The sequence below is a fragment of the Zonotrichia leucophrys genome, chromosome Z (genome assembly GCF_028769735.1).
Source record: "Zonotrichia leucophrys gambelii isolate GWCS_2022_RI chromosome Z, RI_Zleu_2.0, whole genome shotgun sequence".
NCBI classification, from domain to species: domain Eukaryota; kingdom Metazoa; phylum Chordata; class Aves; order Passeriformes; family Passerellidae; genus Zonotrichia; species Zonotrichia leucophrys.
The window spans coordinates 24,284,547-24,312,516 of NC_088200.1; the positions used below are offsets into that span (position 1 = coordinate 24,284,547).

The 27,970-nt window shown below is 41.2% G+C and overlaps 1 protein-coding gene and 1 long non-coding RNA gene across 3 annotated transcripts; one reads left to right on the forward strand and one right to left on the reverse strand.

Annotated features, from left to right (window-relative positions):
* Positions 1-27,796, reverse strand: ENTREP1 (endosomal transmembrane epsin interactor 1). 2 transcript variants are annotated; one of them, XM_064736744.1, is made up of 11 exons: positions 27,494-27,796; positions 24,978-25,034; positions 16,038-16,148; positions 14,487-14,615; positions 13,637-13,744; positions 13,406-13,521; positions 9,143-9,272; positions 8,514-8,586; positions 3,866-4,015; positions 1,841-2,124; positions 3-734 (listed from the first exon to the last, which is right to left on the reverse strand). In XM_064736744.1, the coding sequence occupies exons 1-11, from the start codon at positions 27,746-27,748 to the stop codon at positions 525-527; spliced, it is 1,623 nt and encodes a 540-aa protein (XP_064592814.1). In that variant the 5' UTR covers positions 27,749-27,796; the 3' UTR covers positions 3-524. The 2 variants fall into 2 exon arrangements, with proteins under 2 accessions (XP_064592815.1, XP_064592814.1); XM_064736745.1 differs by lacking the exon at positions 14,487-14,615 and having other exon boundaries at positions 1-734.
* Positions 17,062-19,981, forward strand: LOC135460088 (uncharacterized). The gene is made up of 3 exons (XR_010443164.1): positions 17,062-17,244; positions 18,837-19,093; positions 19,816-19,981. It is a non-coding gene; the product is annotated as an uncharacterized LOC135460088 (long non-coding RNA).
* Positions 27,797-27,970: the final 174 nt, after the last annotated feature.

Consider the following 27,970-nt stretch of genomic DNA (forward strand, 5'->3'; position numbering starts at 1 on the left):
TTCACTGAGCGAAAAGAGCACTTTTTCAAGACAGATTTTACTTTTATTACAATTTGCACATCAACAGCCTTTCTTTATAAAGAATAATTTTAGAATTCTGTTCAGCATTTTTTACTAACTTTGTTCATATCTGAATGTCTCCATTTTATGACAGGAAATTTTAATTTAAACCAAAGTGCCAAAAACTTGAGAAGTTCTTCAATACTGCTTTTGACAGCTCCTTCCACAAGGATGATGTATCATCATACCCCACAACTACAAGCTGCCAAACTTCACAGAGATGCAGGGCACCAATGTATCACAAACAGATGAGCTGCAGCTGAGAGCCCAGTAAAGGTCAGCTTTCAGTCTCCTCATTGCTCTTTGTAGAATGATCTTCCCCCTTTGGAGTCTGTGCATAAGAGCATTAAAAAAGAAGGCGATTATTGACAAACACATCCACCCACTTGCCACAGATGATTTTCCTCTGCAGTATGTGTATGTCTGACAGAAGAGCTCTGCTGAGGAGTAACTAAAAAGCCAGCTCAAAGCACAGTTTCTCTGACAACACCAATAACACTGCGAGGCCGTTCATGTTCTGCTCTTTGGATTCTCCTCTCTGCTAGCTGTTCTCCCTCTGTGGTGAAAGTACTCAGGTCACCACAGCTCTCCAGGTACAGCAATCTAGAGTGCAATCCAGAAGGCAACACATGTACTCTCAATGATGTGGCTTGCTGGGCAGGTGTTGTCATCACCTTTAAAAAAAAGAGAAAAGTTTAAATCAGTTTTGTTTTCTGGTTCTTGTTCCATTAGAATAGTTTTTTACCCAACTAGAAAGAAGCTACTGGTAGTGTTGTCTGTTGTGTTTAAAGAATAATTTAAAAAGCTATAAAACCCCTAGCATTTGCCAAGGAGGCATGGGAAAAGGAGTCCTACTTGGGAAAAGGAGTGGGATGATTTTTAATTTTGTTGTTGTTTGTGAGGTTTTTGTTGGGTTGGTTTAGTTGAGGGGATACTAAAGGTGCACAGGAATTCTCTCACTCCAACCTATGGCATGTCTCGCATTGTTATAGAAGGAACCTAAATGTTGCCTCCTTGCAGAAGCCACTGAACTGTAATTACCTTCAGGCCTGTGTGATAAATTAAACTCTAAGAAGCCTTCTTCCCTCCTGTTTCTGTCATATTTGCCAAGGCTTTTGCTGCCTGAAGGCTGCAGTGGGAATTCCCACTTTATCTGCAGAGCCTAAATGACACTGATGCGTTTTGCATGAGAACCCAAACCAAAACCAGCTGTCATAGCAAATCACTTGTGCTGTGCATGAATCTATTTATCTACCCAAATGGAATGTAAGTTACCAAAACAATTGTTTTGATGAAGTCTGCAGTGTCTGAAACTTCTGGATATTCACTCCATTAATATAAGCACCAATTTTCTATTTTCTGCTTTTCTTTCTTTAGTACTAGGTCTTATTTTTATCCTGAGAGCCAATCACAAAGAAGTTACTTCTAGTGGGTTGACATAAAAATTTCCTTGTCATCCTCCATTCCTTCTGGTTGCAATAGCAAATGCATATTTATATCTTCTCCCTCTCTTCGGCCACACTCTGTATAAAATGCTGTTATGTTATTTACAGTTCATGATTCCTCAATAGAAGACTGACTCATTTTTTAAATACATACATACTCTGGCTTCTAGGTGATAGAGCAGAAAATGTCACAGCCTCTCACACACTCCCTACATGGAACTGAAGTGCTGAAGGAAGCCAGTTTGGTTCAAGAACTCTGACACACAGACTGGCAAATGGAAACCTATACTTCTGAACCAGGGGCAACATCTGATCAGTACAAGTAATAAAACTACCTGCTCAAGGAAACTGGCACTGGTGACAGCTTCTGCCATATGCTTCTCATCTGATTTTAAAACAGACTTGGTATTTTCCACCAAGTCACGTATGTCTGGGCTCATGCTGCAGGACTGCTCAAGGATCCACGCCACACGCCGTTTAGTGTCCATGTAAAAGTTATAGTCTATCAGAGACTGGGGTCTTCCCCTTGAAGCTCTGGCTCCTGAGCTCTTCCACAAGGTGACAGCATTCAGTGGATTTACATCATTGAGTGTTGCAGTTTCACAGCTGAGCACTGTCCCTGAAGACAAAAAACAAGTAAACAATCCGCATAGTTCACAGTATTCCCAGAGATTCCCCTCTTCATTCAGTGAGGATGCAGTACATGGTTTAACCTTTTTAACCTTGTACAACTTGACGGTCTGGCATGGTCAGGGTGGCTTGGAAGGCTCACTCTAACAGATTTACACAAAATGCCTGTAAAACAGTCATACGTAGCTATGACTGAGTGCATATTACATGTCAGCGTCTGGAGGGACTCTTCCCCTTTGGAAAGCTCTTTGTCATTTTGTGTACATTTGGTTCCTTTCTCTTGTTTGGCATCTGAAGAGACCTGAAATGCCTGTTGAGTGTTAATGTAAACATAAAGGTATAAAGATTTTATGATGTCTCCTAAACTCTTTATAACTTTTAGTTATTAGCAGTCAAGAGGACAAATTGTACCTGAAAATCACTACCTGCCAAGCTGGAACCTAGTAATACTACAAAGTAGAAATTCAATGAGAAAAACCGGAACAATTTAACCCACACCAAAACATTCAAAATTACCTTGCAAGGACTGAACAAAGGGCAATACAGAATCAATTTTGCTGCCTTTGGTGAAAAATTCACTGCCTTTGGTATAAACAAGTTACCAAATTTTGACCCCATTAAAAGGAATAAAAAACCAAAAAAAAACCCATAACCACACCTACAGGTTATTCAAGAAGCTCTTTAATGTCGGCTTCAGACCAAAAAATGTTAGGAGGAGACACAAAACTTCCCAGCAAGAAGAGCACTACCTCGAAGCAAATTCCTCTGTTGCAGTGAGTTCCTATTCTGTAGCACTGGTGACTAACTGAGACCTAACTTCAGGAACACCAACCCTAAAGCTTCCAAATGCTCCTGACATGGGGTCTCTGTACAGTGGAAGCACTCTGCTTTCACAGCTATGAATAGGTTCTGTGTCATGTAACTACTGCTTCAGCAGCAGATTCTCTGGGCTGCCGTGGTGGAAGTTGATAGGAGGACAAGAAAAAGCACATGATACAGCAGAGCCATGAAAACATTCCACAAAAACAGCAAGTGTAATCCAGGCAGGCATGCTCCCAATATCCAAAATAAATGGCTGTTACTAACATGCCCCATTGGCCCTTACATTTTGAGTGCTGGTATGTATCAGCAGCTCCTGTTGAGATTCCAATATCCTCTTGTAAAAACTGCAAGACCCCTGACAGGTGCGTTTTTCAAGATTGTCAGCAGTATCACAGACTCTGTAGTCACATTAGCAGTTTTCCCACAGCAGCAGAATTAGATCACTGACACCAAAGCAATTTCATCAACTCTCCACCATGGGTTGTGTTGAGTTCCTGAGGTTTTTTTTTTGACAATATTAAGCTTGATAAAAGGGAAGCAAATGTATAGGCTAATACCAAATCCCCAAGCCAGTTATGATTTATTGCTTACACTGACAACTGCACTCGTAAGACTTTAGATGTCAGTGCACCAAGGAACCCTGTGTGTTCTCTCTCCTCATTTTCCACTACCCCTCCCTCATACCCAGACCCTGCTACAGACCCTGCTCCCAGATATGAAAACCTGAAGAGCGGCAAGATAAGGAGTTAGGTGGAGAAGGGTTTGGCAAAGCACAGAGTACTGTTATGTAGGTGCTCTGTTGGGAAACAGCAGCTGATTTCTGCAGGTACGAGGTTCGATGTACCGAACTTCTGAAAAGTTCTTTCAAAGAACCATTACACAATCACTGGCAGAGAAAACAGAGTCACCTTGAGGCAGCTGGCAGTGCAGGAGCCCAGGGTCACTTTTAGAACATTTCCACAAGGGATCGAAGGCTCTTCTGTTCCTTCCTGCAGGCACACAGCCTGCATTTGAAGGGGAAAGGCTCACTCTGCTGGAAGGCTCCTGAATTTCTTCAGCTGAATAATAAGAAACAGAAAAGCAGAAGTAGTCAAAATAAAGCTGAACTGTAGAAGCCATTATTAGAGACTGATTTTTTCCCTCCATCTGTAATATGGAAATCTGCAAATCTGTAATGACAGAGGTCACAGAGGTCTAGAGGAGCATGTATGCGTGCACAGACCCACACTTACTGAACAGTAACATTCGTCTAAACATTGTTAAAATGTTTGCAAAAACCTGTTCAGCCTTATGCAACTGGAGTACCAAAAGACTACAGTCTAGTACACCCTAGTAAAAAAACACCTTAAACTACCTGATCAGAGAGAAGGGAACTACAGCTTTATTGGCAAAGAAACTAAATCTCACAGAGCCCCAAATCCTCCTGCTTATAGGCAGTTGTACCAAGATACGACACCACACAGTTAGAGAGATTGGTCACCTTTTGCAATTAGGGATCTTGTAAATCAGTGACCAGCCCGTAAAAAGAAATTAAAGTCTTTACTTATTCCTGCATTCTTGTGATATGCTATATCCTTCCCACTCTTTTTCCTAGGAGTGAAACTATGTGCTGCAATTTAATGAACAGGACAGGATGCAGCTGTGTACATTTCTCACTAAGCTTGGTTCTGTACCTCCATCTAGAGGCACCTGGCATATTACAAAAAGCAATTTTATTGATCATTCAGGAGTTTAAAAATTTGTAGTTGGCTGCCCTTAATTGGATGCCACATACCCATCACAGCCACACCCCTCTGCAACTGGACAGGGGAGAAAAAATATAATGAAAGGCTCATGACTTGAAATAAGGACAGGGAGAGATCATTCATCAATTACTATCACGGGCAAAACAGATTCAGCTCGTGGATATTGGCTGATTTTACCCAAAAATGAGCAGAATAATGAGAAGTAAAACAGATTCTTAAAACCACCTTTCCCATCCCTCCCCTGGGCTTCTGCCCTGCAACAGCACAGGGAATGTGGGTTATGGTCAGTTCACGGCACGTTTCTGCTGCTGCTCAGGGAGAGGAGTCCTTCCTCTGCTGCAGTGTGGGCTCCCTCCCACAGGAGACAGTTCTCCAGGAACTTCTCCAGCTTCAGTCCATTCCACAGGCAACACTTCTACATAAAATGCTGCAGTGTGGTCACTCTTCCATGTGGTCAGTCCTGTTCCAGTGTGGGTTCCCCCAAAGGGTCACAAGTCCTGCCCAGAAACCTGCTCCAGCATGGGCTCCTTGCTCCAGTGGTGTGCAGGTCCCTGCCAGGAGCCCGTTTCAGCACAGGCCTCCCATGGGTTCACAGCCTTCCTGCACACACCAGCTCCAGTGGGGATTCTCCATGACCTGCAGGTGGATCTCTGCATCCCTGTGAACCTCCATGGCTGCAGGGGCACAGCTGCCTCTCCATGGGCTGCACCATGGGCTGCAGGGGAATCTCTGCTCCAGCACCTGGAGCACCTCCTGCCCCTCCTTTTCTCCACTGGCCCTGGCATTTGCAGGACTGCTTGTCTCATATATTCTCACTTCACTCTTCTCTGGGCACCAATACATCTGCAAAGTAACTTATTTTCCCTTCTTAAATATGCTGTCACAGACGTGTTACCGTGATTTCTAACTGGTCCAGCCTTCTCCAGCAGCAGGTCCATCTTTGGAGCTCTGCCAGGCATAGAAGAAGCTTCAAACCTTCCAGCAGCTTCCTTGCCACTACCAAAACTTGGTCATGCAAACCCAGTACAAAACCAAATTCATGTAAATAGGCTTTTATTCGGAACACAGCAAAAATCTGTAGTGTCACTCTTAACAGGTATGCAGCAGTGGCAGGAGCATCAAGAAAATTTAGGTTTTGATGATTGTACTTGTTGAGGACAGCACCTTATCGTCTACACAAATGCAAATTAAAATCTCTGAAGAGAAGAAAGAGTGACACAACCTATATAAAACAGATACCAGCCTAGAAAATCAGAAGGTGAAGCCCAGCAACAAAATATGGCAGACCAAGAGTCATGCAGGATTAAAGAGTCCATCACCAATCTAAACTTTTCAACACCAGTGGAGCTGTGTTGGAAGTAAGCCCTGGAGATACAATGCTGCTGTTACTTTGGAGAGGTTGTTTGGTAATTTTTTAAAATTTTAAGCAGATTAATCAACAGATTTTATGATCTTAAGATAATCCTTAATAACATTAATGTTTCAGAAAGATAACTGTCTTATGGTGGTGTGAACTGGAAATGCGTACACCTAGTTTGTGATGATACAGAGCAGCTACAGCACCAGCAAAATGCTGCATTGCCTGCCTACTGCAGTCAGCAGGGAAATCCCTTTCTGCTTCACAGGAGTGATTATGAAGTCAGTAAAACAGTTTTAGCTGGCACAGAGAATCTTTAGAGCTCCTCCTGCAGACAGCAGCAGGATTCCCCTCACTCTGCTGGCAGAGTAGCCCACAGCTCTAACTTCCACTAGGAGCTATGCTCAGTTATCAGCCCTGATGATGCCAAGGGAATCACAGCATCATACACAAATGCCCTGGCATGGCAGCCTGCCAGTATAAACTGAAAGATCAAGTTTTATTTATGGACTGCTACACTGCATCAGCTGAGACCGCCCACAGACTTCCTCTGCCACAATTCCAACACGAGCCCCCCCTTGTATTTCCCTCCTGCAGTGGTTTAACCCCAGCAGGCGCTCAGTCCCTCGCAGTCACTCTCCCTCTTCCCCAGTGATATGGGGAGAAGAACTGAAGGACAGAAGTGGCAGAACTCATGAGCTGAGATAAGGACAGCTGGAGTGAGGTGGGGAGGGTAATAACCCAAGAAATTCAAGGGAAAACAAGTGAAGCAAAAGCAGTCACTCACCACTGACTGATCCCAGCCAGTCCCTGAACAGTGACAACGCTGGAACACTCCCCCCAGGTCACAAATCCAAACCAGCACCATAGGCTCCTATGAAGGAAATTAACTCCATTCCAGCCAGATGCAGTATACCTCTCCAAATTTAAATAAAGGAAGAGATACAGCTCCGAGTATTTCTTTTTTCCTAAACTCTAGGAAGCCCTGGCATCTAGAAGAAGCAGCAGGGTTAATTTTCTTTCTTAAGAGGCTTACTTTCTGTTTTTATCTGAATTTAACAGGCAGGCTGTTAACTAAATGTTTCTTTACAGATATTTAAAAAAATACTGGACAAACCAGTTAGGATCATAGAGAGGAGGGTACCATTTGCCATATGTGCTCAGGTAGGTCTGATTCTTCCAAAAGAAATTTTTAAGCACAAGTGCCTCAAACAATGTGATTTCAGAGCCTTTTTTCAAAACAAAACAAAACAAAACAAGACAAAACAAGACAAAATACTTTCCTGATGGTCCTTCCCTGCAAGTGCATTTTCTATGCTATTTTTTTCCAGTTTCCAGTCTCCGTAACTTTTTAACGTGTATCCTTGTATTTGATAACCTCTTTTTGTTTGTGCACAGGAGCTCAGAGAAAGCAACAGGAGTTTTATCAGTAAGAAAGCCTTGAGCAAGAAATCCAGAGGAGCTGTAGCAAAAGGCTTCATTCTGATTATCACAGCTGGCAAGACACCATAAGCACCCAAGTGCTTGTTTTCAGAGGTTTCAGGCAGACAGTCAGAGTTTAAGAGGATTTTGACAGAGCTGACATTTGGCTAAAGTATGACTTTACACAAATTCTTTTTTTCCCCTGACTCCACATAACTGGAACAATTCCAACTGATGCAGTTCAAACCCAAGCTTTTTTTACAGTTTAGTAAGTAGGCTGGCAGAAGACAGGTCGCAATCAAATAAAAGATTTGGGGCTTGCCCCCTGCCCCAGTCTTTACTCTGTTGTGTGGATATCGCAAATGAGACAATCTTGCCACAACGGCCAGGTCCTAATGAAAACTGGAACACATTTCATGGGCTGTGCTGGAAAAGCTGGAAGTTAATGATGTTCAGCCACAAGCCTACATTGCAACAAACATTAGGCTAAAAAACCTCTGAGCCGTAGGCATGGTTTTCTAAAACAGTGCAGAGCAAACCTGATGTTGTCTCTAACAGAAGGTTAGCTATCTCCCGTACCAGGATGCAGAAATTATTCAGTAATTCTTCCAGTTCAGGCTGGATAATGGAGTAATTCCCAGTTGAGCTCCACACAGTACTGCAATACTCAATCCTTATCCTATTTTTACCAGCAACAAAATGTTAACAGGCCCCATCACATACACTCAACAAAGAGAAGCACCGGAGGTGGACATCATTTCTTAAAACATATGGATATCGTGTCAAAAACTAACTTTTAGGTTGCTAAAAAGGAAACATATCCTTCTTTCTGTATCCTGCATGAAAACAACTTGCTGTGCTTTTAAACATTTTAAATATTAATCCTTGCTCCCACCCCAAAACAATCATGATTCTGTATTTCTGGTTTGGAGTATGATGGCTGGCTGTCAAAGAACTAATGCTGCTGCTGTTGCATTAAGTTGTATGTGTTGGAGGGAACATTCTAGAACAAACATTAAAATTACTTTTTACCTTGAGAGGACTGCCTTTCACTTACTTCCCCTGAATCAACCTCTTCCACACCATTTATTTGAAGTGCACCTCCCTGGAACAGAATACAAAAGTTGAAAAATCACAAGTCACCACCTTTCTCTGGCATTTCCAAGAACTGCAACATCCACCTTAGAAATGGAATACCTGTGTGATATGACTTCAATCCCATGGCAAAATCAAGAGACTGTGTGATATGACTTCAATCCCATGGCAAAATCAAGGCCAGTGCACAGTGAATTTTATCCTACCCAGTATTTTCTGGTGAAAAGTGCCTGTCTTTTGAAAACACCAGTGAAAAAGGATGGCCAGTGATGCAAAAACCTTGACCTAGTCCCTCATGGGAGAAGTAAGCAAACTAAAGCAAGGAGGTCTTTCTAAATAACCAGCAACAGGTGCACCACATAGCTTTCTCCTCCTTCTCCCTGTGCCTGGGTTGTTTCCCAACTGGAGAAAGCTTTACAGTTCGACAGATAAGTGACTAATTAAAATCTTGAAATTTACATTCATAATCAAATGTATCCTCCTGATGTACACATACCATGCTTGAGTGCAACCTCTCCCTTAGAGTGGAAAAATCAAATCAGACATTAAACTCCTGTGGCTCATACCTGCTCAGAGCTTTTTACGCTGCACACAGTTTCGTAGGGTGGAGGTGGGTCCAGAGGGCAGTACACTTCAACCCCTCTGATTCGTGTTACAGAAATACAGTGCAGTGAAATCACATCAGAGACAGGTGTGCTGCAATAAATAACACAGATCAAATCTGTTAGTAGGGCCTTCCAGCTGCAGAAAAAATCACCTGTTACCAAACCCCACTGGCTTTCTGTGCCAGCTGAGATTTTGGGATGCACGTCACAGATACTGGAGTCGCCAAGATCTGCAAGACCTTGTCTCAGAAGATGGCAGGAGTAATGCTCAGTTTAGCTCCTCAGGACGTGCCTCTCTAGTGTGTTCCCCAGAGTTCAAACATCTTTGGGCCTAGGAACCCATTCCAGTTTTACTTCAGAGATTCAGTTTTGTGACAAAAAATTAAAGTACAGGTTGTCATTCAAAATGTGACAGCCTATCTCTGAGTTTTGTGAACCACTGAGTTCTTATTCATAACCTAAATTCAAGATCTTCTGACCTGGTGCTTTATGCTCAGACACAGCTGCACAGAAAAAGCCAAATCCAAACTAAAGGCTGTTTTTTGTGAAAGGCAACAATATTATGGTTGACCAATTCCAAAGGCTTGTATGAGGCAAATGCACCTCATGGCTAACCTTACTCCTCAGTTTCCAAAGAGCTTTCTGAAAACTTTACCACACCAGGAATCCCAAAGACCTTCTACTGCAACATCTTTCTCTTAGGAGGTAGCTCTGAGAAGGAAGAAAATAGAATAGTGCCTAGAGAAACCTTAATTTTGATAAGCATACATTTACATTGCCCCAGGAACACTGTAACAATGTGGAGGTCAACAGCAGAGCCGGCATGAAGACCTTCCCAACACAATCCTCAGAGAAGTCTATGACCCAAAACGCCTCAGCTCTTCTCTGCATTTTTTTTTTTAATTTTATTTGCTGATCTGGCGCTGAGCAGGAATCTCAAGAAACACACAGAAACCCATATTTTGTTCTCTGAATTTTGTTCAGGTTTCATTCACCATCACTAATGGATGCTACTCTCTACAAAGCAAGTCATTCCTCACAGAATTTAGGGTTTCTCTGGACAATGGCTGGATCGAACAAAGATGATCGTGAAAATTTTTTTCTTGCAAGCTCAAAGGAAAGGGCAGAATGACAGAAATGCCTATGGAAGACCACTTGCACAGACAGGAAAAGAATAAAACTTTCAAAATGAGAAGCTGGAAGCCCTCTCATGAAAAGCTTCTGTGAAGGAAATGGAGGTAATGCACAGAGAAATCTGAGGAAAGGAAAGCAGATATTATTACAGCTGGCCATTGTCTTTTTTAGTCTTTAAATTGGGGAAAACAAAATATGCTAAAATAGTTTTTAACTACAATCTACTTAATCTAATCCAAAAGGCTTCAGAATAATTCTGGAGACGGATCCTCCATCAACATTACTTCCTAACATTTTCCTAGTATGTTGATGCTGAATTTTCATTCAATGTAAGCCACAAAGTTATATACATTTTGAATCTTGGTTTTGTTTTTAAACACGTCTGATCTGCCTACCCAGCTCAGTCATACCTTGAAAATTAATGCTATGTCCAACAATTATGGTAAAACATTACATAATATGCAACTGGAAAAGCACTCCCTACAGTCCCTTAATTGTAATTTCCAGGAAGTACACAAACAATAATTTAAACTGAACTGAGGCAGAGTTCTAGGCCTTGCTGCCCAACATGCATTATCACTTCCCTTAATTTACACGTCTCGTGACGCTTTCATAGAACCACAGAATATCCTGAGCTGGAAGGGACCCACAAGGATCAAAGGCCAACTCCTGCTAAACTTCACATTTTATTTTTCACCTGTAAACTCAGCTCTCACTGTTTGTTTTGTGCCAACCCTGAAAAATAATGTAATTGCTATTTTTTAATGTATGAAATAAGAAGAGGTAGGAATTGACCAGACACTTGAAGGGCTAGGGTTTTTTTTTTTTTTTTGCTAATAAATACAACAAATGCAAAAGTTTCCCATGAACAGATGAGCAAACAAATTGTATTTGATATTTGGACTCCTGATGTTTCAATTTAAAGAGTGGCAGAGAAGGCCTGCCCATTCCAAACATATCTTTGGCACAAATTTTGATGACTGTAATATTTCCCTTTTCAGGGGATGTATCTGTCTCGGAGCTTGCAGACTTGTGCCCACCTCCCTGGATGTGGTTCCTGTCACACCTTCCTTGCACACAAAGGTTTGGGATGCAGGGAGCAGGGAGCTCAGCACAGAAAGCCAGGGCACAGGATCTAAAAGGAGCTCAGGGTACAATCCAGGAGGAAGAAGCGTGAAAAGGCTGACTGAGAAATAAATGGCCACATCCCATCTCAGCCACTCCTGTAGGATTCAGCCTGGGCTGAGTCATTATTACTCATCTTCCAAAAATAGAAATAAAGCCAGTCTGCTGCTTTAACTTTGCACTCCTGTGTAACTACCCAGAACACCCTAAAACAAGTAGCCTGACTTCAGAAAGATGTCATCATCAGCATTATTATCAGCCTGTAATTACTATTATTACTTCAGCATTACTATCAATCAGTTTTAATGTAGTCACAGGCAAGGTAGCTACTCAATTTCAGACCACAGAAGCCTTAAATACTGTTCAGCAGATCCTCCTGTGCCCAAAAAAAATTTAAAAAACCAAAAAATATATATACTGCTGCTGGGAAAGAGATAACCATCCAGAATGACATGCTAGACAAAGAACAACTGGTCCATTTTAAAGCAGGAGAATCTGAAAAGCATAAATAATTATTCTTACAAAGAGATCATTATACATTCCGCTCTGTTGTCATAAGCTGCTTGAACCATGATTTAAATAGAGGATTTCAGTAGTATTTTGAATTCAAATCCAGCCTCTGGTGTTTCAGACAACCTGTTCATTCTAAATCCTACTGTTGTGCCATGTTATAATTTTCTAGGCAATCCCAAAATCTGTAATTAATTCTGCCAGGAACATATAGTCTTGAAAGTCATGCGTGCTATTTCTGATGAAACAGTGAAATAAACTAAACACTCCTGCTCACTGCAAAAAGGAGGAATTTTGAACAAGAGTCATACAGTCTGCTTGAGCACCGTAATACTTTATGTATAAATATTGTATGTTCAGAACAAAACAATGCAGCCCTGAAGGCACTTGAGGTATAGTTCATGTTCTGACTCAGGTGTTTATTATTTATCAGTAAAATAATAAACTCAACAGTCTCACAACCATGAGTTTGGCAGCTTTTCATTAGAAGGCACAAAATGGCTAACAATCTCTTGATACAAGGTCTTTTAGGACTAAACTATCCAATTAATGACACCTAGATTATTTTCCCTTTTAACCTAATGACTGAACCCAAAGACTGATCCCAAAGGTCCACAACGTGGACTTTTCTGCTCAATTACAAAACATCACAATTACAGATCCATGAAGAAGGAGGAAGAAGAAGGTAAAGAATAACAACCTGTCTCCACCCTAAAACCTCCATCTCACTTCATATTTATTTCTATATTCTAAAATCCCAAACTCTTAAGTTTTCTACCCTGTGATATTACACACTTCTAACCAACTACAGACCCATTATCTCAGCACTATCAATGAATTTTGGAAGCCTTCTTCACAGCCTCAGGTCAAACGCAGTGTTCTATTGTGGGTCTGTGCCTATAAGCACAGAAAGTTTAAAATTCTCAGCATCCAGGATTCCAACAGCCCCACCTGAGTCATAAACTAGTAAAGCCAACCTGCAAGTTACTTTTAAGAGCAAATAACCTGCAAGGTAAGGGATTACTTTTCCAAGCAGTGCAGTCAAAAACACGCCCTTCAGTCAGCCCTAAGAACTCAAGAGGGAAAGGAAAGTAACTCAGGTCATAGGGGGAACACCATTCAGGGTCTCTGGCTTGCCAAATGGTGTGTCTGGCTTCCCATTGCTGTCCTCACTGCACCTGACAGCATCGTGTAAGTCTTCAGCTGTGCCAAGCAGGAGTATTTCTCTCACCCAGAAATAGTTAGTAAAGAATTTAAACTCAAAACCACAAAATCTTACCCCCTTATCCACACTGTATTTATGCTTTTTCCAAACGAATAGGTTTTTGCTTCTTCTTTTTTTTCTTTTTAATCCCCCTAAAATCACAAACCTTTTTCACAGAGAAAACAATCATAAAAAAAAGGAAAAGGCAGTGTTTCAAAAGACACTAAAAGAAAGGGAGTGTACAGTTTTACCTGTGACTTTGTGGAGTACAAGAATTAAAAGTTGCAAAATAGGAGGGAGGTGGGACAGGGGGGACAAAGTCATCCGGATCCAAATTGTGATCTTCGCCTTCAATCTCACATTCATCCTATTCAAACAAAACTTGCATTAAAACCCTTCTGGGCTATAAATATTGAACAGTGTAATCTGTTAATATTGTTTGTAGCACTCTCGATGGCAGGCAATGCCTGGTGCTCACTTACTGTGCAGGACCCTCTTGATGCCAGTGTCAGCCAGTAATGCAGGGCAGCTGCCGCGAAGCAAACTGTGGCGGTGAGAGCATTCAGGGCACTAACAGCTAAGAGAACCTTCTGAAGAACATGAAGAATATTGAAATTAAAAAATTAAACCATGCTATTTGTAAATGTAAAAATAATAAATAATAATACAAAACTAAAACAAATAGAGAAAATACAGGGATGATCATGGCAATTACTTCTAAAAAATGTATGGGATGAAGTCTTCAGCACAATCTTCAAGACTGGAGTAATTTGCAAAACCTTGTTTTACACTATTTATTGGCCTGACAGAGAGCTCCAGAAGGGTTTAATACAGCTCAGATGTGATTTATCCATCTACTCATACAAGAATTATAACCTTTGTCATATCTTCTCTGTAGGAAATACAGATTCACAATGATCTACATTAAAGACATGTCAAAGCCTTCTGATATTTGAAGATGGTATTGGTTGGGAGTTTTATTTTAGCAGTTTGTAAGCCACAAAAGGCTGAGAAGTGCAAAAGACTAACAAAAGCATCAAATCATTAGCTAATCTTTAGATCTCATTTACCTCTGTAATCTTGTGTGGATTTGACAGCAGTTTTGGTGGAACTAAACACAAAAAACAGGCAAGAACTGCTTATTGGCTTAGCCATGCACTGGTCAAAACCCAGATATGAAACCCTCCCGTCATGTTACAGTACCATGAAGAGTTTCTGACTGACCAGAAAGATAACAGTTTTTCCCAGTGAACACTTCAGCTCTGCACTGCAGCATACGCATGGACATTATAAAAGCAGTGTACTGCACCCGCTGATGGGTGTGCAGGGTACCTTGAGAACAAGGTGAGCAGCACTGCACGACTTCACGTGGTATAGCTTCAGTACAGCCTTTGCTTCTGTGCAGGTAGTAGCATGGCGTTCTTCACAGCAAAAACAAGTCTTGTTTTCATCCATATCCATCTTTAAAGAACGAAACTCTACTTTTTAATTGTTTTATGCAATATTTTTACCTGCATAATATAGAACCTATTGTCTTAAACTAAGCCCATGACCACAAAGCAGACTGAAAATACAGGATGATATAATTGAACAGTTTGGTATGCCAATGACTCCTGCATTATGAAGCTGTACTATACACTTCTTATTTGAGAGAAAGCGTTGTGGGTAATGTATTAACACACTTAAATACAACTTATTGTAATCAAAGCTGCACTGATTGCTAAGCTATTTTACTACTCATGCTTTTTCCAGTGCATAACTGCCTAGAAATTATTTCTCTGACTGTTGTGCAAACCACTCTATATCAACTGTACGCATTTTCTATGGTTCAAGAACATATCTTGCATTTCTATGAAAGGACTGAAACCACCAACTCTAATTTCAATGCACTCAAATCATTAATAGACATATTTGTACACCACAGGTTTTTGTAACTTTCACTTTCAAATTAATCTTATCAGCTTAGTTTTCAAAGTAGAAATTCAATACTTCCATATCTAGAAATAATTGAGATTTTAGCTTTTAAACTCTGGAGTCACAATGCTGACACTCTTCCACCTATAGAAGCCGTTCTACAAAATAACTGATGATTTCAGGAATGTCTTTTTGCTCTACCCTGTATTTCCAACTACAGACAACTCAGAAATTCCTGCAATATTTGGCCACTTCACCTGGAATATCATCATTAATTCTTATTATGGCTTTGGTACAGTGATACTGGATTAATCTATATTCCCACGGGTTTATAATCTTGGACTCTCACCACAATACGTCTACGGGCATGTCAAGGAACCAACAATAGCTTTCCCGAAAGAATAAATGAATGAAAATATATATTCAAAGATCTGTTCCACTGGCCCACAAAGTCCTTCAAGCTTTTACACACAATCATCTTCATCAACAAGTGATTCTGTACTGTATCCTCAATTTCGATTATTCCGCAGTTTCCAGTTCATCAATAGTGATTCTTCTATTTCTCATGACAGCCACTTGTGAAAAATCTTTTGCATTTTGTCCAGCCTTGTACAGACTGCATCTTCCTCAAGCAGAAGTGCTCTGAAAAGCTATGACTTAATCTACCTTATTTTTTTTCTCACATCTTCTGCTGTAAGGTATCACAGAATGGTCCTTCCCAGGTGAGGTAAAACAGGAAGAATAATCCCACCCACACATTATAATGAACTGAACATTTTGTTGGTAGCTCACCATTACCCACATACAGGCTTTTTTCAATGGTTTATATTTTTTACATTACTACAAAAGTCTCTTGTGCTAGTTCTTTAATTACTTGCAACTCTACATCAGGACATTTTGTGATCTCAGCACAGCAAGTTAACATGCCATAATGAGAAGAAATCCATGTAAATCAGTATGTGTGCTTACCAAATGGCATCTGGGTAGCCCAGACACAAAATGAATGCCTTGACATCCTAGTATTAATCCAATCCCGTTCAGCATAAAACTGATCATAGACAGCAGAACAAACAGGTTAACCTGGAACACCAAAACAAAGTTATCTGCAGTGGGCACAGAAACCCAACTCAAGGAACCTATTACAGAGCAAATCCCATTCACAAGCTGAAGCTGGGAATGACACTCTGCTTTTTCAAAACTGCCCATGACTTCAGTGCCCCAAGGTGTCTTAACCTATTCCCAAAATTCTTTGTCTTCTCTCTCCTTATTCTGGACTAGTTATGCAACTATTGAAAACTATTGTAATAATAGTACAAGCAACCGAAGGTTTTGTTGGAGTGCAAAGTATGATCTGCAAGTTGCCCAACTTCCAATGTGTGTCACACTCTCCCACCAAGTTTAACTCTCAACACATTTAGAACAGTAAAGAAACCTGAAGAGGAAGAAACACCTTAAGACAACATTCACTCTGCACACTTCCAGAATTATTCTGCAGCCCAGATATATGAAAAATGTTCGTTCCAGTACAATACATATGGAAACACTTCAGAGACTTGAGCTGCATGATTTTATTTCCTCCTGGCTACTAAAACCAGAATATTAGGAATTCAGATAATACTTTCTTATTTATAAAACACGAGAAATTGAGCAATGGCAAGAGCAATAAATACATGAAAAAAGGACAAGCAGAAACAGTGGACAAAATGATGTGTTGCTTTCACCTTACAATCTACGCTTACATGACTTTGGACATGGATTTTGGACATAGGAAAGAACCATCCCTGTCCCCATTCATACAGGCAAAAATATCCTGTGCTTCAAGAAAAAGTGCTGGGTAAGACTACTACTTCAGAGGCAAATAAAGGTAAGATTCCTCTTTAAGCATTCAATCCCAAAAAGCAAGTATCATATTCTTAAGGTCCTAAAGCATCCTTCTTAATAACAATCTGCTCACTCAGATTTCTTTGTAGCAAAATGGTCCAAGTTAAAAAAGCAGGACATCACAAAATACAGAGGAAGAGAAGGACACTATGAGGGACATGAGTTCAGTCCTGCTCCAGACTTACAGAAGATCCAGCAATAAGGACTTCCTAAACATGCAAAGAACACCATGGCCTTCCAAATAAATTCATCTGATGTACCATGGTTAGCTACCTTGAATCTGAAGCAGAAAGAGGTAACAGCTGTTGCACAAATTATGTTCCCATTTTTTGAGATCCAAGGAAATAATCCCCAAGGAATGGACATGAGCCAAAGAGCATTACTATGCAAGCAAGTTAAATTTTCAATTACAACATTACTAGTTTGATGATAACATTATCCTGTAAGGTACATTTTAACCCCAGAAACCCCAATAATTGATGTAGCTATTAGTGAATCTCTGGAGAGAACTGGGACTACTTTGTGTTAGACACACTAAAAACAAAATAATTTCTAAATTATTAGGAGGAAGAGCATTTTGTCCTAGCTTTTTACTAATCACAAAACCACAGATAAGAGGGGTTTTGTTCTAGAAAGGACTGAGTGTCTTTTTTTTTTTCCATACAAACACAAAATCTAATGTTTTTAAAAATTACACCACGCTCAGCATGTAAATGAATGAAACCCATTCCTTATGCTTTTACCTAAATTATCTTACTTACTCTTCTAACAAAAAACTACCTTGAGAAAAAAAAATTGGTACACCCAGGTATTTCATATAAAGCAAACTTTTCAACTGGGTTCAACACAGGGCACCAATAATTAGGAAATAGCCAGTATTTTAAGTGAAACAAAAGCTGTTTCAACATAAAGTATACTTATAGTACAACTCTCATTGAATTACATTAAGAAAAACAAGAGGTATGTTTGTCCTTTTTCAGCTGATGACAAATGGAGAAAAGAAGTTACATGGCCAAAGTAAAGAAAGATTAAAAAAACAAGCTATCAAACTCACATTTAAATTGTCTCCTGTGGTACAGAAGCTGCAATGGAAACAATTCCATCTATAGCTATATAGAAGTTACCGTTAAAATCAAGACTTCCAACTCAAAATTTTGAAAAACAAACAAAATCATTAATATTTTACTAAAGGAATGCCAGAAATCAAAGAACAAAGAGAAAGAGCATTATGATAAATATGCAAAACAAGGATGACACATTCTGCATTTATGTTCTAATAAATTCTATCACATGCAAACATAATCTCGATCTGTTTTTTATTATAGAGTATTTTTGACTGAATAATCCAATATCCAGAAAATCCTGCCAAATGAGCAGGAGATAAGAATAATTCCTCTAGATTCAATCTAAATTACTACCATGATCTGAGCCATAACCACAAAATTCTCTACCACACATTTTTAACAGTTGACGAGACGTTGTACTTGACTGTCAAGAGAAAAAAATCTTTTTTCTTTCTGCTCCATCACTGGTCAACATTTTTACACAATAACTGAGATTGGAAGGGACCTCTTGAGACCATTTAAATCTAATGTCCTGTTCAAGCAGGTGTCACAACAAGGGATCTGGAAGCATAAGACCCCTTCCATCCGAGAACATGCTATGATTCTGTGACCTACACCAAGCTGTTGAATATAATGCCCAGTTAGTTTTGACTATCTCTACATGTAACCTACACCAGTTTTTAACCACCACAACAGTAAAAAAGTTGTCTTCCATGTCCAGATGGAGTTTCCTATTTTCTCAGTTCTGCTCACAGCCTCTTGTCCTGGCAGCGAGCACTACTGAGAAAGCTTCAGCTCACTATTCTTTGTTCCTTCCCATCAGCTATTAATGGAGATTTCCACTGAGCCTCCTCTTCTCCAGGCTGAACAGCCACAGCTTTCATACCTCTCCAGGTGTTTGAAGGATCACATCCCTTGACCTGCTGGCAAGTCTCTGCCTAATCCAGCCCAGGACATCAGTAGTCTTCTCTGCCACAAGAGCACTTTGCTGTCTCATGGACAGCTTGCTGTCCACCAGGATCCCCAGGGTTTTCTTTGCAGAGCTGCTTTCCACCATGTTGTTCCCTCCTATGCGATAAGGTAATTTCCCTGCGCAGGCAGGACTTTTGTTTTCCACATTGCTGAACTTCAAGAGATTCCTTTCAATGCAATTATCAGCCTGTCCAGGTCATTCCAAACGGCAATATTTAGTGCATCAGCCATTCCTTCCAGTTTGGCATCACCCGTGCTGACAGTGCACTCAGATCCACTGCGCAGAGAACTCACTTCAGTGGTACTGGACCCTCATTTTCTACCCCTCAGGCTCAGCCCTGGTCCTTGGCTGGCTCGGCTTTAACCACTGATCACAACCCTCTGTGCCCCCTTATTCAGTCACTCACTGTCCCATCTAACATGTAGTCTGTCAGCTTATTTAGTTACTTATACTCTCCTGCAGACGCAAATTTAAACGACTGCTCAGCTACGAGTAAAAACAGGGGTTACACTTTATCCCAGCAACAGAAGATCCTACCCAGAGGAGAGAAGTTCTTCTCAATTTAGAAAAAAAAATAGAAAAAGGCAAACATGGTATTTCAAAAACTAAAATAGATGTAACTGGTGTTAACTGCAGTTATAAAAATGGAAACTACTCAAACTATGGCCTTAGTTTGGCTGACGGCTTCATCTTCAGAGCATCAGATACACATGGACTGTGAACAACTGCAGAAAGCTGTGAGGAACCTTCATATGAATTAAACTACATGAAAGTGAAGTGTATGCTATTCGTATTCGCTAAAGTCTTGCATGTATTATCTTTTTTTCAGGTAAAAAAGTCCATCATCATGCCTTTTGAGGTCTCCAAGGAAGAATAAATTTGCATAGTAAAGCTTTGACACTATCTTTCATTCTGCATGGGGAAGCTCCTTTTTGTCCTGCTGCTGCTGCTGCCACTGAAGCAAGTATCTAATGCCAGAGAGGAACTGCTTTCACTTAAACAGGCACGTGCAGGACTGATGCCCAAGCAGGCACTTAAATGAAAGAAAAAACAGTTGCTTCAACAACTCTTATATCAGTTTACAGCCAACGTATACTCTTTATAAACATCCTGTAGAAAAGAGTACATCCGTTTATTAATTGCCCACATGCACAGCAGCAATAGCAATAATTAAAACTCATAGGACCTTATTAGATTTCTGTCAGTTGTGAGAGCTATTCACTGTACTGTATGGAAACCCACAATACAACTGTGAACAAAGGAAAGCCCCACATGAAAAGACAAATTAATTCATTTAATAAAAATAGTCACATATTTTAAATGCAGCACTAAAACACCCCAAGTATGAGAGAAAAGCTTTTGCAGCATATAAATGGCTATAAGCTTCTAATAGCTTTTCATAATCTGACTCCTAAAAGAGTATTTCTAGTTGCTTATACTGACTTTAAAACCTTTGCATAATTACTACTTATTGACTTAATGCTGGAGTCTAGAGTGTGAGCAAAGAGATTAATACAGAACTATTTTACTTCTAAAATACAGGGAAAAAAGATACTACTACAGTAGTTCTCAAAAGTCAAATGACTGCTTGTTATAAAGCACATGCCTAGGGAGAGACTGGTTTTCAGGGTCAGGGAAGGTAGGGAGGTTCTGTTCACAGTTCACTGTTACTAGCAGAGCTAAAATTTAAGAACGCTACCTGAATGAAATATCTTGATCTATACATTAAATTTTAGTTAAATTAATGAAAATCTGTCAAGTTTGTTTTTTTTTTTTTTCTGTCAAAGCCTTACATGAAAACAACGGCATGTATGAACACAAAAGCTGCCATGCTAGCAAACAACATTAAGCATGCAGTACTTGATGTAGCTGAAAGCCAGTCACATCCAACCAGCCTGCATTCTTGATCCCATGCATTTTGCAGGCACCAATCTGCTCCCCAGTACTTGCAGCTGCAGCAGTTAAACTGCACAGCACAACAGGCTAGTGTCTTGTTGGATGCTGGCACTCCTTTCCCTTTCATTCAATCACAGCTAAGTCTCCTCTTCAGCAGCAGAACTCAAAGCACCAAATAGACACCAGAGAGATGCTGAACTTGAAGTCTTTGTTTCAGTTGGAGAAAAAAACCCCAAAACCAGAAACAAACAGTCACCTAAAAAGCACTCTCCAGGGCTGTAACTAATTTGTCCATGACTGAAAGGAAAGGATGCTTCACTACCTAAGGGCTTCTGCATTCAGCAAAGCATGAACAGCTCCTGGCAACTCCTGGGAATGCAACATAAACTCAAATCAGTCCAATCTGGCATACAAGTAAGGACAGACAATACAGCAGCTAGCATGACCTGTCAAAGACATGAACTGCCCTCAAAACATACACAATCAAACTAACAATGGAGAACTGGTGTACTCTCCGAAAGAATTTAAGTTCCTTCAGGTAAAAGTAAGATTTGAAGCTGTGTGAAAGGAAGCAGCTTAGGAGCAGAGAGAAAGAAACTGGATTCTAAGCTTGGAAGAAGGCAACATTGAGGAAGATTGAGCCCAGAACAGCTCAGAGTCAATACCCATGTAACTTGGAGGGGTAGGTGGTGAGTTTCCCTTTCCACATTAATGTATTTGGACAGTCCTAAAGAAGAAGAAACACAGGATGTTAACATTTCCAAGACCACTGAGTCCAGTGTTAACTCAGCATTACCTCAAAGAAAAATCAGCTTCAAAGCACAAGCATTACAAGCTGACTTCCAAAACTGATTGACACTTGATATTGATAACCAGAATGGAAATTCCTCAAACACCTAAAATCAAGGAAGGACTGAAACCAGACTTCTCAGCAGCTGTACTGCTCAAGGCTAGGCCTTCCTTGCAAAAATGTCCTTGAAAATAAATTTCTTAATTTTGCCTTGCAGTACCCTCTCTCAGAGATACATTATTTATCTAGTATCATCTCACATTGTTAATACAGCTGTAAAACAGTGTGGGTGGCAAAATCCAAATATGGCTCTCCATTTTATTTACTAAAAGGCTTTATCACAGCCATCCCTCTTCATGGCTGTTTTTCCACAGATGGTGCTACTGAAGGTCCACTACATCTGTAACCAATATGCTTCCCTTCCTTTCTCCCCGCCAAGGAAAAAAACAAGTGGCTGAAACACCACAGCCCATCCCCAACCTCATTTCTCACAGCACTGCAGCCATGTGCTTTCCTCAAGCATCAGCAGCACGAGAATCTTGCCAGCACAGAAAAAAACAACCTACAGTCTGGTTCTTTTCTCCTTTATCAGGGCCTTGCATTGAAGTGGCAGCGATAACAGCCTGACCCTTCACAAAAACCCAAACACAGATAGTGAGAAACCACCACTGGGAGTGCTAAGGCTTTACATAAGGAGTTGTAAGAGGAGGACAGTCACAACTGACAAATGGATATGTTTTAGTTCTGAATGAGTTTTCTAGTCTTGCTTATGAACATCATAATTCTAAGCAATGACTGTGTAATGATCTCATTGCTGAGAGATTTAGGAAGCTTGCTTTTACAATTTGTTTAATAGTGCATTAACTCCCTAGAGAAAACATTCAAGTTTGTAGAGAGTAGACATAGTAAGCATTTAGGCCAGCACAAATATGCCCACAGAAACTAACAATCTGTCCTTGAAAGACTGTAGCTAGTTTAAGGCATTATTTCCATACTCTCAAGAAGAGTTTAATGTTTATTTATTTTTATTTTCCCACATAGAATAGAATATTTCAGTTGGAAGGGGCCTACAACAATCATCTAGTTCAACTGTCTGACCACTTCAGGGCTCACAAAAATCAAAGCACAGTATTAAGTGCATTGTCCAAAATGCCTCTTGAATACCGACAGCTTGGGGCATCAAACACATCTCTAGGAGCCTGTTCCAGGCTTTCACTGCTCTTGTAGCAGAAATGCTTCCCAGTGTCAAGGATTATCTAATCTGGCTATCAAAAATCAAACCTCTATAGAATACACATACAAATAAGAAAAAAAACCCAAACAGTTACATAGAATCACATAATCACAGAATAATTGTGGCTGTAAGAGAGCTGAGGAAGACTCCTGCATTATCTCCTGCTCAAAAGTAGGGTCAGCTGTGAAATCATGGCAGGCTGCTCAGAGCTTTTATCAATTTCATGTCAAAAACTTTACTGCTGCATAATATTCCAGGGCAATCACCTTCAGCATGTGACCATCCTAAAGACCATGTGAAATAAAAGAAGGGATCAAGAATAATTTGTGTTTTCTATTTAAGTAAAACTAGGAAAGGAAAATAAGGTTTATACAAAGGAGAATGTTAAAGAGTGAAAGAGCAACAACATGCTATAGAAACAGCACAGAACACAGGCAGTATTAACACAGGAGTACTGCGCAAGCCTTAGGCAGTTTGAGACTGATAGCATGTACATTTATCTTGATGAAAATATGGTCCTTCTAGACTGGGAGTCTCTATATCCACAAAACGCCTAAAAAATTTGCGCATGTTAACCAATGCACACTGAGAAATAACAATGGATGTTAGGGGTGCTGGTTGACAGCTAGCTGAACATGAGCCAGAGTGTGCCCAGTGGCCAAGGAGGCCGGTGGCGCCCTGGCCTGTGCCCAGAACAGCGCGGCTGGCAGCACGAGGGCAGGGATTGAGCCCTGGCACCGGGCACAGGGGAGGCCTCACCTCAAGGCTGTGCTCTGTTCTGGGCCCCTCACTTCAAAAGCGACACTGAGGGGCTGGGGCCTGTCCAGCCAAGGGCAGCGAGGCTCCTGAAAGGACTGGAGAACATCTCTCATGAGGGACAGCTGAGGGAGCTGGGGTTGTTTAGTCTCAAGAAGAGGAGGCTCAGGGGGGACCTCATTGCTTTTTGCAGCTCCACGTAAGGGGCTGAGGTGAGTCGGGGCCTGAATCTGCTACAGTGCCTGCAATGAGAGGACAAGAGGAAATGGCCTCAGGCTGAGACAAGGGAGAGCCAGATTAGATACTAGAAAAAGCCTTTTTGCTGTTAGGGTGGTCATGCTTTGGAATAGGATGTGCCAGGGAGGTGGTGGAGTCACCATCCCTGGAAATGTTCAAGAGGCATCTGGATCGGGCATTGGGTGATGTAGTTTAGGGGTTTGGGGCAGTGCTGGGTTGACAGTTGGACTGGATGATCTCAAATCTCTCTTCTAACCTTGGTGAATCTATGATTCTATCCACAGCTCACACATCTAATCCATGGTACTCCTCACTGATGCCCATGTGGATCCGAAGAGAGCGCTGCAGAAAAATTAAACAACTGCCTTGGCCGAAAAAAGTCTCCAGAAGTGACAGTAAGGTAAAAATTTCTGAGCAAATACACAAAAGCAAACAAAACAAAACCAACCAATCAAATGAAAAAACTCCCTAAACTCACACACAAACAAAAGCAACTCCACAGCTCCTTTTCAAATCCCAACTCTGAGACATTAAGAGCTACACAGCTTCAGATTTCACTTACATGTGGAAACAGCTTACACACCCTGCATAGCAATCTACTCTCACAGCAATGTAATGTCAACTGTATATGAAACTAGCACAGGATCCTGCTGTAAGATGTTAAATTAGCTCTCAAACCCATTGTCAAAACTAAAAAACTACAACTAAGCTAGGATTTAAAGCCATCTCCTTCATTTCAGTTTAAGCTGCACTACCTTGGAGAACTACTTATTCTAAGCCAGCATTTACTTATACATAAAAAAAACCATAAAATGTGTGCTTTAAATAACATTAACAATTCTTCCAGACATGGTCCACTTTTGCCCTTACAGGGGACTTCATCCATGCAGGAATGAATACGGCCTTGCACGGTCTTTGACTTCTCTTTAAATAATTATGATTCTGCAATTTGAAAAGAAAGATTCAACACTATTTTTTTGAAAGGAGAAAGGGGTGATTATTTTTTTACCAACAACTATTAAATTAGGCTCTTTTTTTTTTTCTTATGATTTCCTTACAAAGTCTAATCCATACTTACCAAAAGCCGCATTGGCCTCTTCCATGCTGTTAATCCTAAAATTCCACATAAGATTGCCTACAACACAAAAAAAGGTGGCATCAGCAAGAAGTAAAGAACTGTTTACAAAATGCTATTTACACTGTTTTTATTACTGTGTTTTGGAACACTATAGCAATGCTGGGAAGATACGAAGATGCACTTTAAAGCAGAGAATACCTATGCTGATGAAGTTCTTTGCTCCTAAGAGCATTCTGTGAAATAACAACCAAATTAAATATGCTAGTTTCTTACTTTTGCCTCCCAGAAAACATGCATGGGGACAAGTAGTACATCAGCAATTCTAACCTCTACATTTGCCTTAAATAACTGCTTTCAGCCAACTATATATTTGTTCTCTGCAACACGGCTAGGCAAATCTAAAAATTGTCCTTTTCGTCCCCTACCTCCATCACCATCTCAGCACTTCATTAACTGCCTACTTCCTTCTTGCCTTTTGCTGACTGTGACCATTCTGGTGAGCTAAAACCCAGAGCACGAACCCTACCAAAATCAATAAAGAGCACCAGCACTACCTCCCTGAAAAGTTTTGCTATTTAATCAGATGAATGCCAGTATCAGCACGAGGAAAGAAGTTAAAATAAAAGCACATTCTTCTGCAACAGCAGTTTTTAGACCAAACTTGCTAAATCACAGAACTGAACCTTATGACTCTTTCTTTACCTTACAGGACCAGACAATTAAGAAATGATAACGAATTGCTGTAGAACTGAAACAAACAGCATACCTGAATACTCTCTCACACAAGAATAGCAACCCTATAAAGAAAGACAAGTAAGTTTCTCAGCATGTCCCGTAAGTCAGCAGCTATACTTTTAACTTGATGGACATTGTGACTAAGCCAGCCAAGCTCCTACCCCAAAAAGAAACAGGAAGACTGGAACAACCAGGAAGTCATCCACTAGTATTTTTAATAAATCCCTTCAGTAACTTCATTCACTTGACATGATCAATCTAATCTAGCATAATGCATATATGACTCAGCCAAAACACCTACTGATATCATCACTGGTGTTGCAAAACCACATACATAACTGCAGTTTCATAACAAAGTATTTTTTGAATTCTCTGACTGCAAAATTGACACATGATTTTATAACAAAGCTCATCAATACTGACGTAATTTTTTTCCTTAATGACAGCAAATTTATTTCATTACATCTGTTCAAGATAAGAAAAGAAAGTCCTTCTCAAAATTTTCCTGGCATGCCCCTCACAAGTCAGCATGTAGCATCCATAATGAAAAGAAAACCAAACCAAAAAGCACCCAACCAGACACAGCAGTCAGCTTTTAAGGGCATCTGCTCTTCCAGGTTGCTTCTGAACTAAAATTTTCACACATATTTTTATACCCAAAAAGTATTTTGATAACTTTTCTAAGTGCACTAGTGTTTCAGAAATATAATTTTAAAAACCCCAAACAAAATCAACACCCTTCTTGATTATTAAAAAATACTGAATACCTCTATCTTACACAAGCAATTTTAAAGCATTTTCAAAGCACAAGCATGGTTCTGTGTGCAGAATTCAAAGAATATCCACTGGTTACATAAACTTTTAACCCAGAGTTAGAATCAGAAAACAAAAAGAAACAAAATGAAACAAAAAGGATGAAAGATCACAAGAGAGATACCAAACAAAGTCACTTGGATGGTCTGGATTTCCCTCTCCCCGGAAGGACTGTGTACATTCAGGAACAAACACTGCATTATACAGATGAATAGGAACTACTTGATCCCCAAACAACTGCACTGAGCGCATTTTTACAGGTGGTGAACAACATGGCAATTTAATTGAAATGTTTAAAGCAAGGGAAAAGCTGATACTGTTCACACAGGCAGCAGGAGCTGAGTGTCCCAACTCAGTACATGACTTTCTGACTGCTGGAGGGCCCAAACTGGCACTAATCAATCTGACTCTGCTACACTTAATAACTTTTGCTTACTGCTGCCTAGCTTCTGCAATATAAACTCTTGCATACATTACATATTTATAAACCTGTGGGTTTCCATCTCCAGGGCCCAACAGGAGATGGAAAAACTTCTTTCAGTAGTCTTTCCAAAACTGTGCTAAGTCCATCTATTTTTCCCCCAGGAACATTGCTGATTTATCTCTACCTTATGCCTACGATCAAAGGCACAAAGCACAAACATTCAACATCTACACACACAACAATTTTTTAAAATCCTGTGTCCGATAGTGCAAAATAACCGAGTATTTTTTTTTTTTTTCTCAAAAATGCACGTCAGGAAATAAGTCCCCTATTTGCTTGTCTCGACGTTTCTAACTCCGTTGGGGTCCTGCAAACATCCTACAAAGCTGTCAGCAAAAAGCCGTCATCCCGTTACCCGGAGGCTGTTTCCAAGCGGTCGCGGGGGAGCGCGATCACGCATCCCTCGGGACAGCCAGCCCCGCAGGTGCCGAGCACGCACGGCCGGACCCCAGCATGGCGTGTCCGGCCCGCGGCCGTCACTTACCGAGGAGCCGGCCCAGAGGGCACACGCGTTCTTCACCTGCGGGGCGCTGCTCAGCGACAGCGCCCCGAAGCACAGAGCCACCAGGGCGCAGCCCAGGCCGGTCTGCAGCAGCCCCAGCCCGAGCAGCGAGCGGAACAGCAGCAGGGGGCACGGGCGGCACAGGCGGCGGCGCCGCGGCGCGCCGGGGCGGGGGGGCCCTGTCTGGGGCAGGGGGACGAGCCCCTGGAGAGGGCAGCAGGACCCCGGCAGCACCATCGGCGACACGGGGGGCGCCGGCGGCGGCTCTCGGCGGGCCACCGCTGCGGTCGGCGGGTCGGGCCGGGCCGGGCGGGGCCGCCCCACCGCCGCCCCCGTGCCAGCCCCCTCGGGCGCCGACTTCCTGCGGCGCTGCCTCCCGTGCGGGCTCCGCACCGCTCCCCTGCGGGGAGCACCGGCCCCGGTAGCGCCCTCAGCGCCAGGCGCGGCCGGGGCCACGGT

Excerpts from the sequence above, each read along its gene's own strand:
- ENTREP1 (XM_064736744.1), bottom strand. The coding sequence starts at position 27,748 with ATGGTGCTGCCGGGGTCCTGCTGCCCTCTCCAGGGGCTCGTCCCCCTG. Across the intron at positions 25,035-27,493 it reads CCCTCTGGGCCGGCTCCTCG|GCAATCTTATGTGGAATTTT; the intron begins GTAAGTGACGGC and ends TTTGTGTTGTAG. Across the intron at positions 16,149-24,977 it reads AGAGGCCAATGCGGCTTTTG|GTTAACCTGTTTGTTCTGCT; the intron begins GTAAGTATGGAT and ends TTGGTGTTCCAG.